This window comes from Mus caroli, chromosome 11, assembly GCF_900094665.2.
Source record: "Mus caroli chromosome 11, CAROLI_EIJ_v1.1, whole genome shotgun sequence".
Lineage (NCBI taxonomy): Eukaryota > Metazoa > Chordata > Mammalia > Rodentia > Muridae > Mus > Mus caroli.
The window spans coordinates 12830919-12851160 of NC_034580.1; the positions used below are offsets into that span (position 1 = coordinate 12830919).

The 20242-nt window shown below is 42.8% G+C and overlaps 1 protein-coding gene across 1 annotated transcript in view; it reads left to right on the forward strand.

Annotated features, from left to right (window-relative positions):
• The first annotated feature begins 2221 nt into the window (after window positions 1–2221).
• Egfr (epidermal growth factor receptor) overlaps window positions 2222–20242 on the forward strand; it is a 158792-nt gene continuing 140771 nt past the window's right edge. Inside the window, exon 1 of the mRNA XM_021175457.2 lies at window positions 2222–2597. Within this exon, the coding sequence (XP_021031116.1) occupies window positions 2510–2597 (88 nt within the window). The 5' untranslated portion in view covers window positions 2222–2509. The remainder of the gene's footprint in view (window positions 2598–20242) is intronic.

Sequence of the window (20242 nt, forward strand, 5' to 3'; positions counted from 1 at the left end):
ATTTCTTGCTTGGCTTTTTCTACCCCCCCCCCACTTATTATTGTATTGCTTTAAAAAAAACTGCCCTAAGTTCTTATTTGGAACATACAGCAGAAAACTGACACCTAAGTTCCCCTCCCACATATGTCTCTGGGAAGTGGGTACAAAAAAACTAGGCAACAGTAAAATTTTTCTGAATGTGAAATAATCAAAGTTTAATTCAAAAATTCTAAACACACTAAGGTGTTTCTGGCAGAGCTTCACAGTGCTGCATGGCACTTCACAGTGGTCTTGCTTCTATACACACATTATTCACTCTTTGCTCTGTGCATGCTGTTACACCATGGGGTACCAAGAAGTGCTGCATCGAAACTCAGTTCAGATGCAAGACTACCATATGGTATGGACTGCAACAGTTTTACTTCACATACAATTGTCTGCTCTTGTAGAAGAAGAGTGTCATAATACAGAGAACAAGACATTTTTAATATTCCCCTACCATCATTCCTTAGCATAGGAGCTTCAAATGAGTGTGTTTGGATTATATTGTGTTTGAATGTTTAATATTTAAAATCAATGTCTTAAGTCTCTTTTTAAAAAGGTAACAGAATTTTAACATAGGATTAGGATAAAATTTCCAAGATGACCCTAAATATATTTTTTCTGATTCATGCTTTGAGAATTGTTAATCAAAATATTAATTAACTCTGAACAATATTACAGATGTTCTACATTCCACAGCTTCAAGTATTCATTCAAAACCTAATTTTTATGTAACAATAAACAAATCAATCTCATTGGTATGCAAATTTCCCTTAATCTTTAGTAAGTGGTAAAGTCATATATATGCCAAAAATTATCTTAACATTACATTAGGATCTACCATTAGTCGATGTCTGATTTGAACACCTATTTTATATAAAATCCCTACCCAAGATTACATAAAAAGCATCTATGAAAAGAGGTTGCCCGTGGGAAAAGTTTAAGAAACCCCGCTCTACTTCTCAATGAAGGTCTCAGGTTGTGATGAGGGTCCCTGCACAGGCTGGGTGAAGTGTTCCCATTCAAGACGCCACGTACAAAACTTGGGCAGCAGCCCTGACTTTGCAGGGTGCGGACGAAAAGTCCAGAGTGCCTCCTTTCTGGCTGCATGGAAAAAGCTGGACTGAGCCTCACTGGTTAGCCATGACTCCTGCTAACGAGGACACCCACAGCAAAGGGGCCTAAATTAGGGGACCAAGTGATTTTGTGAAGAACTCAGAGACTTTGGATTGAATGGAAGCAGGGGACATTCCTCTGATAGCTAAGAAGTAGGGACATTAATTGGTCTTTGCTGAAGGAATTTAGTTGTGGGTCCTGAAGTTCAGGGACACATTTCTACTGGTCAAATTCTAAGTGAACTTACTTGGCAGTTTGCCTCCTGATGTGCGGCAGGGCTAGCTGGGGTCCCTAGAGGCTGCTAACTACTCTAAAGATTTGTCCACTGCTGTTATGTCAAGTCTCTGCTTTTGTGGAGGAATTTGCCTCATGTGTACATTTCTTTGCTTTTCAAGCACTCCCGACTGGTTCCAGGTGTAGAAAATGCCATGTTCGTCAACATGCATGCTTTCATCCAGTAAATATACCGATGTCCTTCTAAGTGTCAGGAGTTGGCTGCCCTTCTTTCAGAAGACATGAAGGGTTCTTGATGGGATCTGAAGGACCCTCGGACTTCTTAGTGCCACTTCAGACTTGCGGCACCCGCCTCTGCCTGTGCTGTTGGAAACTGCTGCCAAGTCAGCCTGACCCTTCTGAGATCCAGCTGTCCTGGAGAAGTTATGGAGAATAAGTGAACAGCGTCCCCACCTGTGTTATTCTCCAACCTGTGTTCTACGGTTGGTTGGAAGTTTGTAACCGAGGTGGTCCAGAGTTGCTCAGTTAATTGAAAGAAAGGAAGGAAGAAGGTGGGAGACAGAGGGAAGGAAGGAGGGGACCCTGGCATAGATTGGCTGGACTTCCTAGGTCCTGAAATGCAGCAGAGCGGAGTCCCCTCAGAAATTAACTCCAAAGGCCACCCACTGACCCGCTGCACTCAGCCAGAACTCGCCCCCAGAGCCTTGTCTAGTGGTGGCCAAGGCCATCCACCACCACCTTCCGGTCACTGCCTGCTTTCGATCCTCGCGGAGAGCGCTTCCTCTCTCCTGACATTCTCCTCCTCCTCGCTCCTCTGGATCCCTCCTCCTCCTTTAGTCCCTCCTCCTCCCGCCCAGCCTCCCCCAGTCCCGACCCGAGCTAACTAGACGTCTGGGCAGCCCCAGCGCAACGCGCAGCAGCCTCCCTCCTCTTCTTCCCGCACTGTGCGCTCCTCCTGGGCTAGGGCGTCTGGATCGAGTCCCGGAGGCTACCGCCTCCCAGACAGACGACGGGTCACCTGGACGCGAGCCTGTGTCCGGGTCTCGTCCTTGCCGACGCAGTCACTGGGCACAACCGTGGGACTCCGTCTGTCTCGGATTAATCCCGGAGAGCCAGAGCCAACCTCTCCCGGTCAGAGATGCGACCCTCAGGGACCGCGAGAACCACACTGCTGGTGCTGCTGACCGCGCTCTGCGCCGCAGGTGGGGCGCTGGAGGAAAAGAAAGGTAAGGGCGTGTCCCACCGGCCCGCGCCCCCTGCGAGCGAGCTCGCCCAGCCCCAACCTCCGCTCCGGACTCTGAGTCCCCAGCCGCCCGCTCCTCCTCTTCTGGCTCCCAAAGGCGGCCGGGACCATAGGAGGAACTGGACGTTTCGAGTCTGGAATGGGCGAGACTGGGGCCGCCGAAGGAAGGGAGACTGGGCTTGGGGTAGAGGGGCTGCCAGGGCAGCGTGGGAGCCGCGGCTGTGCGCTCCGGGGCTTTTGACTGCTGCCAACTTAGTTGCCTCACTTTCCTGCGCTCAGTAGGCGTTCGGAGCAGAAACGTGGTGCGGGACAGCGCGGGACGCCGGGCATTGGCGCACGTGCGCCCAGTACTGTCAGGGAGAGCGGAGGGACCCCGGATCCTCAAGCGGGTCGGGTGTGTCCCACCCGCTCAGTCTGGGAGTTGAGGGACTGGAGTGTGAACCAACGCGCCTCTGGTCAAGGTCGGAACCTCTGAGACGCGCGGTTTCCTGAGCGCTCCCTCAACTCCTCTCTTCTCCGCCAGGGTACTCTCAGGACCTGGTAGCCTGAGTCCCAATGTAGCTTGCAGATTTCTGGTTTGCCCTTTCGCGGGTGTGTAGTTGCAGCAATGACCTGGAAGTGTGGAGATATCTCTGTCACTAACCACCTAGGACTTCTGGGAAAAGATGGTGTTAGTGGTCATTTGCTTCTTCACTAGGGAAAAAAAAAAAAAAAAAAAAGGAGGGCGTGGGGGTGGCGGGTGGGGTGGGTCGATTCCGCCTCTTAGGCATAGAGCATGCCAGAGACCTGCCAGGCTAGGTGCACTGGTTGGGGACCAAGGCTCTATGCCAGATTGGAGCTAGTCTTACGGGGTGGCTGCTTCCCTGGGATCCCCGAATTTGCCCTTTCCCAAGAAGCTTGGGCTGCTGCAGCATCACTTGCCTTTGCAATGGTATGGCTGACCTCCTTGTGACAGCTGGACCCTTGGGTGTAGTGCACCCTTGGTGTTTCAAAATGAGGCCGGTAGCAAACGTTCTTACTTGTTAGCTGAGACGTTCCCTCTTGGGTTTCTTTTTCTTTCCTTTCCTTCCACACCCCCCACCCCGAGGTGATTGATATTTGGCCAACTAAAATATAACCCCTAATTAAAAAGAAACATTGATGTCCATGGATCACACATGCCAACTGTCCAGACGGAACATGAACAAGTCTGGCTTCATGACTACCCGACCATAAACCCACTTGACACGAGAAACATGCCTCGGAAGGTTTAATTGCACAATTTCAAAATCCAGCCGCTCGGGTTCCAGGAGTCAGGTCTGCACTTGCTGTTGATGTCATCCGCATCCAAGTTGGACTTGGGGGTTGGGGCTCCGTGCACTTTTGTTGGAGGGGGTGTAAGGCTCAGTTTCCCAAACTTAACTACACAATGAAATCATTTGGGTTTAAAAATAAACAAGCAAAACAAACTACACCCCTCCTCCATTGTTTAGCTACCACTCCATAAACTGAGATTTCACGGGTCGATCTTGAGAATTAGAATTTTCAAAACTCTTGTAGCATTTGATCTGAGACTCGCTAGCATAAATGAAAAATTGATAACATCTAAAGAAAGACTACCACGACGGTTCTAACCTGGAAAATCTGGGAAATCTTGCAGTACAGGAAAAAGCAGGGATAACGTCAGTAAAGGAGGGCTTGCTTTTTTCACAGATGGGATGGAGCAGCGTGGAACTTTTCTCCTACCTTCCTTAGCTGAAGGGCTCCAGGCCCCATCCGTCAGTTGCCTGGCATCTGTACCTACTCATTGGACTCCCTCCCCTAGTTTTCAGTTTCCCTTAGAGCCCCTTTGGAACACCAGTTGTCCCAGCTCAACTCTGCTTCTTCGCTATTAGGTGTTACTGTTATGAACACTGTTAGTGGTTGGAGATTTGTTTTCGGTTAAATAAAAATGCCACCTCATTTGTCTGTTTGTATGGTATTCACTTAAAACCAAATGCTTCTGGGTGTAGCAGGAAAGGTAGCAAACAAATATTTATCTGTTAAAGTAACGTAAAAAGGCTAAGTTCTAAAGGACAGATTATTGAAAACTTGAGACACCCTTTCTGCAACAGGCTGATAAAAGATTTGTTTGTTTAATTGGTCAGTTTTGTTCCAGACTGACCCCCTTAGTTGAGGTAGAGTGTTTATCCTTCCTTCCAAATCTATGGTACCATATGTAATTGTCATCAAAGCAGAAGACTGTTAGACACTGCTTTAAGTGCATTGTCAATCCTCACATTGCATGTAGTGAGAGGTGATTCTCATCATCTGTTTGGGGGAACCTATGCACAGAGAGTGTAGTGATTTTCCCCCATAGCTATTAAGAAGTGATGCCAAAATTGATTCAAGTTCCTTCCACCTCCAAACTACACTACCTTATTGTAGGAGGACCAAGCTAGGTTAGGTGTGTAAATGACTCAGTTCTGATGCTAGAAGGATAAAGACCAGGAAACAGGCTTTTGAAAATCAGTCCCCATCTGGAGCTTGCTTGTTTAGTGGCCTACTTTCCTGTTCATGGATGCTGTGGTCTCCTGGGTTGCCTTTGATGGGGGCAATGTTGTCACTAAAACAAAATATGGGCAAGGTATTAGCTTGGACTTGCTGAGCAAGTTCCTCCTGTACCATGATGGCAGGAGAAGGCACTTCTTTGGAAAAGATCCTATGCAGAGCAAATGAGGAGAGAAGGGACCCTCAGCCTGAATAAGGCAGTGGAGTTTGGAGGTGGAACGAACTTGAAGGGGATTCCAAAGGCTTCTCAAGACTGTCTGTCTGTCTGTCTGTCTCTCAGAAGACTGGGTCTTGGGAAGCCCAGTACTGGCTTCCTATCCAAGAAGCTTATGTTTTCATTCCAGGTCTAGATTAGATGGAAAGTCCCACTGGAACTCCGGGCTTCTGAAGTCTCCTTTCTAGATTCAGTAAATGTTTATTGCTTGTCTAAGATGTGGCAGACATTATGAGTTTAAAGGGGGATCTTAATGATTATATTATTGCTTCTAAATATATGTAGTTCTTGAAACTACTAGTTAAACATTGGTAATCTGCTTTTCAAATATGTAAAACAGACTAGTACTCCGACTGACTTTGTTACGATGCACATTCCCAGTGGTAGGACATGATGTTATCTGAAGTCAGGTGGTAACACCAATAGACTCAACAGCTTCATTTGGCTTTATTTACTTAACCTCATAAGTCATAACTTTTCTAAAAGGAAAAAAAAAAAGGTGCTGGATTTGATATCTTAATCTCTGAAGGCTCTATCACTACCCAAATGTCTGGTCCTTTTGACGGGCTATCGTATGCTAAGAATGGCTTTCAATCTTACCAGTTCAAGCAGCTTGCTTTAAAAGCTATATGGGCACTATCAGAGGGGGCCCTTCTTTCATGTTTACACTTCTGGGTGATTTCTTTCCAACAGACCTAGATTCCAAGTACCCTTTTCTAACTCTGTTCAACTTTTCATCAACAAAAGGCTAAACTTAAAGTTTTGGAACATTTTTTTGTATCCCTAAATATCTCTGCAATTTCATTGTTACTGAAGAGTCCCCATACATAAGCTGCTTTATATAGTTATGTAAGTTAATCACCATTGTTTGCCTTTTGAATATAAGGACAGGCATTGGCACCTAGAACTATTTTTTTACACTTTTCTTTGTATTTGAGCCATGATGCATAATTTGTGCCATGCTGTCTATGTTTTGAGATATGAGAATGAGTTGGTCTTGATACCTCCCTTGAAGTGTCTAAGAGTTATTTATTAGAAGACCTAGTGAAAGATCATAAGACAGAGTCATAGAAGAAATGGATGGAAGATCTGCATGGGAAAAGGATACTTTATAAGACAGAGTTTTGCTTTTAATTCTACCTGAAGAAGAGACAAAGAAAATCCCCAAATGGAAAAATCATATGGGGAAAAGAGACTACAGGTTACAGAAGTGGCATCGAGAGTCGAGATCTGGAAAGCACACTAATGCCCTACTAAGGTCAAGTCAACAGGAAGAGAGAGAATGTTCTATACAGTTCCAGATGAACACCATTAATCACAGCACAATTTTGGATTTTCTACATGAAAAGACTTATTGGAGAACTTAAAGAACTGCCAGGAAGTGGCTACTGGTTACTGTCTCCAGGAAACCTGAAGCCTGGATTGTTGGGTATCAGTGGAAATAGGGAGATGGATGACCGTTACAGGTAACATGAAGCAAGGTTAAGGAGGATGCAGGACAAGTGACTGGCAGACTGATCTGGAGGCATATCTGACAAGGATGCCTTGTAGGGAACAAGTAGGGAAAGTTGAGAATGCCAGCTCAAGACACAAACTTCCACCCTGAAAGCCTTGGTAGACACTGAATGCATGTGCAGGGCTGGAAAGTTGGCAAATAACAGAGCACAGAAGCTGAGTATGAATTTAATGTTTAGAGGCATTGAGTGTGAAGTATTGAGACGGGACAGGAACATTTATGGGACATCAGACTTTAAAACAACAAGGCCTACCATCACTTTCTTAGATATTTCTATTTCTGTTAATGTCATTGGCTATAGAAGCATTATCCCCATGACAACCTCCCGTCAGATGCTCACTCTCACACCAGTGTTAAACCTGTCAGGACCGTGGATTTACTCCTTCTTTATATACTAACACAGACTTATTTTTAGTTATCGATCTTTTTAGTTGTAGTTGAGGAACTCATGTGTAATAATTAGGCATGTTGCAAACCATAATGCTTATAATTGCTGCACAGCCCTCCAAGGCAGATCCCACTTCTTAAGTCATCATCAAACCGGTACTCTGTACAGTAAAATCAAATGAAAATCCTTCTAAGTGGTTCCCAAGCATGGCAGAATATGAAAACAGACATCTCTACAAGTCCATCTCTTGGTGTGGACACAGCAGAGGATGAGAGAATGGTACTTGCTCCCTCTCAGAGGACTTAAACATATTGGCTGAGCTGGGGGAGCCATGTGTGCACATCACCCGGCAGGGCATGTTTAACAGCAGATGTGATTTGAGATTTCTATTAGAGCACACAAAGGAGAAGATCTAATTCTCCCCACATGATAGGGGCAGTTTCTCAAAAAGAGATAGTTGCACTGAGTCTCCACAAGATGTTGGCTGGTCTCAAACAAAACAAAAAGAATGTGGAAACTCTGGGCAGCACCACCCAGCAATGTGCCTTTCCTGGCCATCTGTAACCCTGAAGTCCTTTGTAGTGAATGCAAACAATTTATTCTGTCTTGCATGGTTTACTTAAAGCACTTTAAAGAAAGTTATTACTTCAAAAGTAAAGTGCATTGACTGTGAAGTGACACGATTTAAATATAAGTGTTATTATTTAAAAAGTAACAAGAAAATATGAAGAATTAACTAGAATCTCTAAACTGTAATTGGGAGATTTTAAAGTGTCCCATACAATAACATTCTCTCTCTAAACCTTGCTATGGGTGAGTAAAATGATAATTTTACATGCTTTATGAATCTCCCACTACTGAAATCAAAGGATTCAATGTCTCCTTAAGCGTAGCCACATTAAATACGTATTGAATCATAATGAGCCCCCCAAACATCTCCCAAATTGAGCTTTTGCCACTGTGAATTGTAAGATGCATTTGGTGTACATATTCACCTGTGTGTTTGCATAGATCATGAAACAAACAGGTAGATTCATAAAGAATAAGGAAAGCATGGCTACTGGCTACTGCCTGGGCACCTATGCCTGTGTGTGACTTAGGGATCTCTGCAGGTGACCTGGGAGAGTTTGAAAATCGATTTTATTTTGGAAGTAGAAATATGATACCAGACAATTTTACCATTAAAATGAGTGTGTGTGCATTGAATGGCTGACATCATGAGTGCTTTAGCAGCTGTGCTCCTGGTGTACTGTTGTTAAGACTACTGCAAATGTTCTGTCCCCATCGTCCACTTTGAGATAAAACTGATGCATTGTGAAGATCTCTGTGAACAAAGATAAAATGAGATTTCTACTGGCAAAGTGAATGGTGTGGTTCCTTGCCTTTTGCCATTATTTTTCATTATTTTAGTGCCATGAATATAGGACTCTATGTATACAAACATGTGCATGCAATACCAATTAATTAAAAAAAAAAGAAATAGAGGCCCTGACTCTGAAAAAGAGAGGGGAAAGGTAAGTGTGCAGGCTTGGAGAAAAGAAGGGAAGGGAGCAATGCTGTATAATCCTAGCAATAAAAAAAGAACTGAAATAAAATACTTTGTTGAATTTGTGTAAATCCTTAAGGCCAGGAGTCTCTGAATTTTGATGTCACTGAAAGATTTCAAAAGTTGTTTTTTTTTTTTTTCTTAAACATTTCAGATGTCACAACCTGGTTCTGTTTATTTAAAGGAAAATAGAAAATGCTTAAAAGCTGTGGGGAAATTTAACTTATGATCACACTTAACTTTCCCTACTTACACACGTGTTGCCTGATTGTAGTCCCACACCATATTACCCATTGTATATGCTGAAAACTCAGCTGAGCACACTCATTTACACAAACCACTTTAAGTGTGGTCTGGTAGTAACTTGTAAAGTCTAATGACTGAGCTATATTTTTCTTTCTAAAGTGTATTTTAGTGTAGCGTTAGAGAGACAAGCAATGATTCTCTTACATACTTTCCTGGAGCACATGTGTGCGTGCGTGGCTGAGTGTGTCTGCTGCTGCCTTAGTGTGGAGATCAGAAGACAATTGTGGGAATCCGTTTTCTCCTTCCACCGTGTGGATCCTGAAGATCAAACTCAGTATTTCAGGCTTAGTAGTTATCACTGTTATCCTCTAAGCCATCTTGCTGGCCCAAATTTTACTTGAGAAATGAGAAGCTTGATTAATTTTTTGAACACGTTAGGTCATAGTTTCTGTCAGCTTGACAGGATTAAAAGTACTTGCAAGAAAAAAAGGGGGCCAAAGTACCCTGGTTCAGCTGTTGGGACAGTCATTGATGTCCATGGCAACACGTGGCCATTCAGCAGCTGGGTCTATGGCGGTCATTGGGTCACTTCTAAAATTTAAAGGAAAGCACACAGTTAAACTCAGTAGAAATTGAAATAGCTATTCTCAAACAAGACAACAAATTGTGTACACACACACCCACCCACCAGGGATGGCTTGTTCTCTATATAATATCCACTATTAAAACTATTCCATCTGGAGTGAGACTTAAGACCATTGACGTTTTAAATTTTTAAAAATATATTTTTCTTTATTCACTTTTCATGCCCTCTCCTGATCACCCCCTCCAACAGTCCTTCTCTCATCTCCCTCCCCTTCTCCTCTGAGAGGGTGGGACCCCACCCACACCCCAACCCCCAGTGTCTGCCTACCCTGGCACTTCAAGTCTCTGCAAGGCTAGGCGTGAGCATGGACTTTTAAGGAGAAATTGTTATATACAACAAATTATTCACTCAGAGGAACTTTGTTGGTTGAATGAATGGAATGTGGAATGTGACCTGAGTAGCTCACTCTTGGATGGTGAGGTACCTTTCCCTTAAGAAATGTCTAAGCTCAATGTTATTTTCCTTCACTGAGAAGGAAGTAACATTTTGTCACTGCCAATTCTTCACAGCGGAAACTTTTCAGGGCTCGGGCTGAAATTCCTGCAAAGCAAGTTCATGTATCACGACTATCATGTGAAATAGAGGAAAGTCCCGGATGTCAGTGGAGCGATAGATAGATCTGTGGTTATTGTCCTACATTGTCAGTTTCAACGATGTCAGTGAGAAGACAGATGATTGATTTTTCAACCCGGAGATGATGAACATTGCAATAAACAAAAGCTTTCAATGAGCAGGCTGTTAGGTTGTTGGTTGCAGGGTAGCTTTAGTAATTAGACCTTGAAAGTGTTGCAAGTTACCTGTCCAAATGTGTGCTGGGTTTTCTTGCATCAACAGAAGTTTTCAGAGCCAGGGCAGAACAGAAGGCTGAGCAATTTGAAGAATCAGTGGCCAGTGAACGTTATTTGGGGGTTTGCCTCAATTTTACCCTTTTTGAAGACAAACCTAGTGATATACCCGGCTTGGGCGAGAGGTGGTTGAGAGAGAAAAGTCCCAGATGGCTGATTATCTAATCTCAGCCTTTCCTCATGGCATAATATTGTTCTTAAGCCTATGGCTTTTGAAAAAGCGAATTTTAGTTTTGTTGGGTAAAAGGTGTGGCAAAAGCCTCCAAATACTCGTATGGCTGCTCAGCTGCAGAAATATAAGACGGTGTAAGGAGGGCAGTATTGTTTAAACTCACACATTCAAGACCTGGTGCATGCTAAAGCAGGCAGTGACAATGGGGTACAAGGAAAGGTGACCTGCTAATTGCATACTCTTTCTCTTGCAAATTTTGGAGTTTTATGTATTTTTTTGTTTGTTTCTTGAAAACATATGAGTGCTGATCTCATGGTATTTATATTTCACACTCACAGGAAGTTCTACTCATCCAGAGAAGGCCCCCAGATCAGTTAAGAGTACCCTCAAACAGAACAGATAATATTTAATTAACACCCAGACGTTTGGATAAAAGACGTCAAGCATGCCACCTTAGTGGCGTCATTCTGAGCAGACAGAGAGAACAATTAAATCATTAAGTCAGTGTCTGCCTGAGGAAGCAGGTTGGCATAGCTGTGTACAGATGCAATGGATCTCTAAGGTTTCTTCCACCGAGTTTCATCTGCACAGACTTCTGGGCTGTCTTGTATAATTAGCAGAATCTTGACATGCTACTGATTTCGTCTAACTAGTGGAACAAATAAGAATTATGACACAAATATACAACACACACTGCAATCCAGGCTAAGTGGCCATTTGTGCACATGACAGACAAAGCTGGCTTTGCACTTTTGTGCGGACTCTAGCTATCTAATGCTCTGTTACTATAATTACTATTATTACTTTACAGCAAATGTGTCTGATCATCTGCTGGTTACAGATGCCCGCTGGGGTCCCCAGAACTGTTTTTCTCACAGAACCTGTGTCTGTTTCTGTATGTTCGGATTCTAAAATAGAACATTTTTTTTTTGTCATTTCCTGATAAGGGAAAAAACAGCCAGGTGTTTCTGTGTAGAATAGGGGTACTGGACACACGTATTCAGCCAGGAATGTACTACAATTTGTGGAATAAAGGGACACATCATGTCAGAGGTCAAAAGAAACCACTTGTGCAGAGTTCAGACTTCTTAGACAGATGCTTGAAAACTTCCATTGATTCTAAATTTGTCTCCAAATGACCATATCTGTAAATATTTTTTTTTCAAAATTGCAATACTCTAGGGAATACATCAGGCAAGCCATCCTAAGAGTGGTCCTACTAGCCTTGATGGGTATTTTCTTTTTATTCCAGAAAAAACAAAGATACCTTACTATCTCAAGCACCTATGGAATGATAAATCTTTGTAAGCATGAATAGTGAAATGCACACATGGAAGTAAACTATGAATATACCTATACAATGCTTGTACCAAAATATGTTGTCTATGATTTGGCTTTTGGGGGACAGAAACCTCTTAATAAGAATCACTTGTTATGAACTAACCAGTACCCTCAGAGCTCCTTGAAACTAAACCACCAATCAAGGAAAACACATGGTGGAACTTGTGGCTCTACCTGTATATGTAATAGAGGATGGCCTAGTTGGTCATCAATGGGAGGAGAGGCTCTAGGTCCTGTGAAGGTTCTATGACCCAGAATAGGGGAATGCTAGGACTGGGAATGGGAATGGGTGGGTTGGGGAGCAGGGGTAGAGGGGAGGGGATAGAGGATTTTTGGCGGGGAAACTAGGAAAGGGGATAACGTTTGAAATGTAAATAAAGAAAATATCTAATAAAAATATTTTTAAAAAATTGAAAAATAAAAGAATCATTTGTTAATCTTCACTTTCCAGATGGACAGAAAAGTTTCATAGAGTAACAGGTGGGAGTGACTCTGGTGCCACTGTAGAGTCTCCATGTGCAGGAAGATCTTGGCCCAGGTGATAAACATGCATGGGTCTCCACATACTCACCTTGTATAATACAATATTCACAAGAGAATGGATGAATGTTTTGTTCTTGGAAAAAGCACTTTTCATGTGTTCTTTACTCTTACTGTAGGAAGTCCTGGACTAATTCTAGGATCCTCAGGCTTCATTTTGGCTATTTTGTGATCCTGCACAGTGCCACTGTCCTGACCCAAAGCCACCCGACTGGGAACGGCAGCCCTAGATTGCTCAGCAGCTCTGTGTTCTGTCCCAGATGATTGCCCTATGGTTAAATCCACAGAGGGTTAGTGAGACCTGGACAGGAGACAGGTTCATCTCCACTCCCTTCAGCCCTGTGGTTTACAGCCTTTGGTTCTTCATGGATCCCTCAACCATCTCAGCCTCACACAGAGGGAAGCCAACAAGTGTTGCCTGAGTGCTTGGCATATACAGCACCAATCTACTTTCCTCAAGAGACACAAGAAAAGACTTTGATTCCTCTCTCCAGCACTATGTAATCTAGTCTTAAATGGTGGCTCAGGTCATGCTTAGTATATTTATGGCCACTTTGGTCTATTTTCCATCAGTATAGCTGATAGCTGAGGTAATTAGCTTCTAAGGAGAAAAGATTTGTTTGGACAGAAAGTGTGGAGGTTCTAGCATATAATCAGTTATCTCTGTTGCTTTGATCTCCTAGTGAGACAGCGCATCCTGGTGTGAAACACAGGAGCGAGCAAAGCTGCTGCTCATCTCCAGACCAAGAAACAGAAAGCAAAAGGAAGACACTGGGACCTTACCGTCTCCTTTGAAATTCCATTTCCAGTTATCTAAAAACTGGTCCACTAGGCTCCATCTCTTAAAAGATCCTCCATCTCCCAAGAGTTGCACCTCTGAAGATGGTAACCATGAACACACACACCTTTGAGGCCACTCAGCACTGAAGATGGAGGGTTTGGAGTCACTCCCTACACATCCCCCCAGAAAGCCACTTATATCTACTCACAAACTTAACTAGGTTTCCTGTCTCGTTAACTCATTCACAACGAAAAAGGTTGTAAATGTTACATACACCCACAAAGCATATAGATTTAGGGTGATAGAGATGAGGCAGAGGTTAAGAGCACGGATTGCTTTCATAACAGGACTAGGAATCAATTCTCAGCACTCACAAGGAGGTGTGAACACTCATATCCTATGTAAATCCAGAACCAGGTAATCTGATGCCCACTTCCGGCCTCAGTGGGCACCAGACACACATGTGGTATACAGACTAGTGCTGGATTAAGGTATGACAGAGGCTTCTTTTCTATCAGCACCATATAATGTTACTTTTAAAGGTGTTTTAAGTCTGTAAATAAAAATCAATTGCTTTGTCGTAAGCAACACCCAAAATGGAAAAGCTAACAGTTCCAAGATGACACTAACAGCTCCCGCACATTGCTGGTGGCACAGCTGCTGGTCACTGTGTAAGGATTTGTTAGATAAGTGGTTTACAGGACGGGTAGTTTATCCTTTATACTGGTTGGTCTCCACTGTCTGTGAGTGTGGAAAGGGGAGGTTAAACCTTTGGAGGCTTTATTGGATTGGGAGATGTCTACGCCACAAAGGGGAGTACAATTAAGCTTTACATGTTAGTTTGAAACCTTTTCCCAGTGTTAAATTTGTGGTAAACATTTTACTTTGGAAGTTTTAGAAAGGGAAAGGAAAGGTATGATTAGGAAGCGGGAACTTGGTGGTAACAAACCCACTCTCTCGGTCAGGTTTGTAAGCTTTAAGTTGATCACTTCCCAGTCACATTTTGCTTGAATTTAATATTTGATCTTACTTTTTAGATTAGTATTTGTATTTGCTTTAAGGTTTATTTGTTTTTATTTCATGTGTATTGGTGTTTTGCCTGAATGTATGTATTTGCAGCACATGAGTGCAGTGTGGAGAGAGGCCAGGCGAGGGTGTTGGATCTCCCAGGACTGGAGTTAAGAGAGTTGTAAGTCTCCATATGGACACTAAGGATCAAACCTATCTCTGCTGGAAACGCTGTTCTTACTCTTAAGCTTGGAATCATCCCCAAAGTGCCCTTGAATTTTTTGTTTTAATGGAAAAGTTAAGACTCCAGCTGTTGTTGGTTTTAGAAATTGTTCTGAAAACAATAAAGATGAATTTATATGACTATGAATCATAATTTATTGGGGTAACAATACCTCTGCTGACTGTTTTATTGATCTTGTTTGAGATAAGGTACCATTATTGGTCCAACTGGTCTTGAACTTGTGAGTTCCTGCCTCAGTTTCCTGAATGTTGAAATTCTAGACATTTTGTTTTTAAGGAATGACAGATTTCTAGGAGCTTGTAAAAGCTCTTCCAGGAGATTCAGTACAGCCTTCTGTTCTCCTCCTCCTGCCCCCCGTGGCGCACTATCTTAGCAGAAAATTTATGCATCTTTATGTCCATGTCTCTGCCTGTTTCTAACCCAGGCCAGGAGTTTGCTGTTTTAATTGGCTGGAGATGTAATGGCACAGAGACCTTGTCTTTCACAATACTGTATGGAAATTTTGTAAGGAAAAGTTTCTGGTCTGCAATATTTCAAAGCCATGGAGTCTTGACAAGAGGTGTGGAGAGGAATTAGGGCAGGCAGACAGAGGGGGACTGGTGAACTGAACAAACCCTGTAGTCTTTGTGTTGACTTACATGTGCTAAGTTTATGTTCTGTGCAAGTCACAAGGGAACCGTCTATGCCTCCTGCACAAGGCACATGGGGACTGTGTGCCAGTTTACTCCTCCTGTGCTTCTTGATTGGTTTGTGTCCTTACTTCAGGTATAAGTGTGCTATACGAGGTTCATTGGAAAGCTGGGGATGTTGTGTGTCTTGATGTAGGTGCTGTATACACAGATATATGAATTTACTGAAACATTCCTGAAAACATTTCTAAAACATACATTGATGTGGGTTCATTTTATTATGGACATTACAGTGTAAACAAATTTTAAGACTGTCTATGATGCCCCTATAGACACAATCACCTGATGCACAAGACAGACACAGGGCAGACAGTGTGATGATTTAGCACGGAAAGCTAGCTACTTTGCAAGCTTAGAAACCTGAGTTCAATAACTTCATCCGTGCAAAGGTAGAAGAGAACCAGCTATACAAAGTTGTCCTTAGACCTCCACACACATGTCATGACACATACCCTACACTATACATAAAAAAGAAAGGTCACTGGGCAAGTCAAATATTGTCAGAAAGCCCATAATCTCATATAAAGTATTGGACATCAGAGACAAAGCAATGCTCCTGCTCTTTCTTTAAGGATAAAGACGCACAAGACCTCTTTAACTCCTTGCATTGTTACTGTAATTTACACTTGGCTCATTTCAAATTACACACAGATAGAGCACAGCATAGCAGCAGAATAACACCCTGTGTGTAAATTCCACCACCGGAAGCTTTGTATTTTCACAGACACACAGCAACTACAGAAACTCTGCAAAGAAAGTATCCTCTTGTAAGGACCCACAGCTCCACTCCTTGCCAGTTCCCATCCAGCCTCAGCCTCCATATTCAGAGAAACCATATTCAGATAGATATGTGGATATGAGCTTGAACATCAGCACCGTGAGGCAAGAAAGCACACAGCTCACAGAGTAAAACCACAGCACACTGTCAATCCTGGGGTAGCTTTCTGAGCCTCTGTGCCAGTCCAGCCCCCTCAGCCCTGATTCCTACACCCATTACAGCGTGAAATCATGCAGTGTGTTGCTTTGCTCTCTGGGATACTTTACATTAATACATTTTGGAAGAACCTTTTATGTACATTTCATTTTTCACGATAGTTGACTGAACTAGTATGCATCAAATTCTTCCTGCATACTGCTATACTTTTAACTATGGATTGCATAAGAAGTGTAATCTCTGTTCTTAAAAACCCTAAAATCCAGGACTTCATTCATTACATTCCATTTCTGAAAGTGAAACTTAAATCCAGTGAGGTTTGAGAATGCCTCAGCACAGAGGATAGGGAGAGCTGTAAAAGGCCTGGCTGCATTTGCTTAATGTGTGTACAAATGTTGCGCATACCTTCGTTCTACAGAGCAGCTCAGAGTTCTCACACAACACGGCCTGTGCCACACTTTGTGTTATTTGAATAATCATGAGAGCACAGCCTTATTTCCCTCTGTGATTGCTTGATAAAGGCAACACAGTAGGCAAGCTTCAAGTTTCTATGTTTGGATAGAGCCAAATCAGTGTGAAAAATCTGTGTGCTCCGTTGACATCAACATTGTTTAGTGTAAGCTTCATAGTTGCAAAGTCTACAATTTCAATTACAGTTGAGTGTCCTGTATCTGAATTGCTAAGAAGCAGAGCATTTTGATTTTGGACCTTTTCAGAGGTGAGATTTTTTTTTCCTTTCTTTTTTTTTTCTGAGACTTCATCAGTTGAACAAGTTGAAAAAAAAAAAAAAAACCCTAAAACAAAACAAAAGTCCCAATTCTAAAACACCTTGAAATCTAAAACCTTAGGAACCGCATGTTGGAACTCAAAACTTTTTGAATCATTTTCAACTTGGGATGGATATTCAAGCATCTTATTTTTACTATAATTTACATTTACAGCAAAGCTGGTCTTTATTGTCAAAGCAGCTCATCTCAGATTTTTATCACAGCAAGGGAAAAAAGAAAATAGAGAGAAGAAAACCTGTGTGGTCTTTCCTGGGAAGTTGTGTCCACTGTGAATGCTAATTTTAAGGTGGGGTATTTGTACATAGTGATGGGCTGATGAGACATGGAGGCAACAGAGAGCCAGTATGACACCTTGTATTTCCCCAGCTCTCTGAACCCTCGGCACTTCCCATATGGATACAGTTCATTGCTCAGCACTACCAGATGTTTCTCTGTGTAACTCTTAGAAGGTTTGATTACAGAAGTCTGGAAAAAGATTGGAGACTAGGGAGGTATAAATTGATCTTGAAAGCAAGAGATTGTGGACAAAAATGTGTTAAGAATAATCTAGAACTAAGCCCATTATCAGGTGGGTACCCACAGGAAATCTTTAAATCATTGGCTGATCTGGGAGGAAAGAAAACTGTACCCTCTTTGTTTGTTTGTGTGTTTGTTTGTTTGTTTGTACCCCTGGACATAAAGTGAGAGACTTTCCTTTTAAGACATACTCTCCACCCTTGTTGTCTTTCTGTCTATCTGTCTGAGATCATGGATCAAAGTGTGTAAAACCCTGAGCCAAAATAAGCCTTTCTCTTAGTAAGATGATCATCTTTAATATTTGTTATAGCAGTAAACGCTGATGGACACATCCATAAACTATGATCCGAAATTGTTCCTAAGCTATTGGAAAAGAAGTATCACTCTGGAGAGAAATGGGGTCTTCTTTAAGCATCCTCTGGGCCCTCATACTTCTCTTTGTTGAAACAACTGAATAAGCTGTGCTCCTGCCCCTCCCAAACTATTGTCTTCACTCCTACATGATGGTGAAGTATAAATTCAGAGTTCCCCGCATGCTCAGCACTGTGTGCATTATACCCTCTTCAAGGAAGGAGCATTGCACATTGGCATGTTTTGTGCAGGGTTTTCTGGGTTTACTACAGGAAGTGTAGAGGTCAGATAACTTCTTCCTCCCACTTCCAGGAAATGTAAAAAGTGGGTTATGCCTCTGTGTGCTAAACTGCTTACAGATTCTCAAAGAATGGGGGTACACATGTGCTATACTTCTTCAAAGCACTACTAACCCTTCCACCCACAACAACAGTTTAGAGATAATTAATAAGAAAAAGGTGGAGTTGCAAGGCATGAAACTGTGTAATTCCTCTGAAGTTTATTTTTCCCCATGAAAAATAAATTTCAGCAAATATGAAGCAGGTGCATCAGATCTTTGCATGTTGCCTCTTTCATTCCTACCATTTAGATCTGGTCTCAAATATTACAATGTGCTTCAGAGCGCCGCCCCTCCCCCCTTCTTACTTTGGATCAGTGGTTTACTGAAAAACAAGAATACTGTTTGTTTTTCAGCATCAACTTAAATTTTCTGGGGTGAAGTATTCTGTTTTAATGGCAGCATGTATTTTCACAGAAAAATCTCAGGTTATCATGAAATAGGATCTTGTGTATGGGGCTCGAGGAAAGTTTCACCTTTGTGTATACTTTATATTGTTAAGTAAGTATGAGGTTTATTGGAGCATTTAGAATTCTACTCTAAATTTCAAAAATGTTTCTCGTGTGAACAAATTTACTGTATCATGAACGAGAAGAGTCAGGAATGTGATGTTCACTCAGCAATGACAACGGCAGATGCTATTTTCTTTCCATCTGGTTGGCGTATCTTTAATATCTCTTTCAACTAAAATGGTCCCTTTCTTTCACACTTACTACATCCCATGTCTTACCGCCACACGAGGACTAAAAATGTAATGTAGGACTTGATTTGTGAATCAGGAATAGAACACTTTAGGAATACGGAGGCCTGGTTCAGTACTTACCAGCTAGGTACATTCTCTTTCCCATCCCCACACTGGAAGATATTTAGTAATATCTGAAGAAAGTATTTGAAGTCACATTGAGCCCTGTTACTAGCATGTGTATGACAGAGGCCAAGGATGCTGATGAACATTCTTTAATGGGTTGGGGAAGCATCCCTGCCAGGAATGGCTGGAGCTTGAAATGTCAGTCTTGGGGATGTTTACCTTCTCATTGCTAAGCCAGGCATACCCAACAGCTCATGCTTACCCTCCTTCTGTAACATAATGATCGAGTAGGACTTTGTACTCCATGCCTGCTGCTCCAAAGCTCATCATTGCCTTGCTGGGTTCTGCATGGGCCCAGAAGTCCCCAGTCAGCCCATAGCTTGGCATTCCTGTTCAGCTGCACTCCGGCCAACATTCCACCTCCACCTGCACCGGCTTGTTCCACCTGAAAGCTTACCAAGTGAAAGCAGGAGCCATGTGAGGACACCTTAATTATACCCACCCAGAAACTTGCTTACAGAGAGCCAGTAGGGCTCCAATGTTAGAGATTAGCTCTTGCACTGCTGAAAAGAAAAGAAAAAAAACACAAATTAAGTGTAAAACGTGTGCTTTTCTTCTTCCTGTTATTTGCCCCTCCTTTCTGTCTATTCAAGGGCACTACTGGGTAACAAAATCTTCCAGAGCTCAGAGCTGGAGGGGGGTAGGGTGGAGTGGGGAGGGGTAAACCAGCTGGATTGAGGCCAGTTTTTCCACACACACAGAGGGCAGCTGCTCTGTTTCTGAAATTGGTAGCAGCCTGCCCAAGAGTGAAAGTAGATTTGGTGTTACACAAGTGAACAGTGCCTTGTCTCTGTCTGCTTCACAGCACTTTAAAACAATGTTGTTTATGTGCATGGCCTAGAAAAAGAAAGGAAAGTTTTCTACCAGGCAAACGTCACTCCAGACATGGGTGGGGGCAGGCTGACCCAACAGCTTTCTAGACAGTCACCCTGCCTTTGGTTGTGTGTGCATGGGTTACCAGAGTGAGTCCTGGAAGACAGCTGCACACCTGTTAGGTGTTCTCTTAGTGTTTGAGTAGAACAGGTGACCAAAGGTCCTGGTTGAATCAGAAGCCACCTTGAACAAACAAATCCGACTCTGAGCACGACTTCAGCAGCACTTGCCCCTGCACTCCACTGCTCGCATGCAT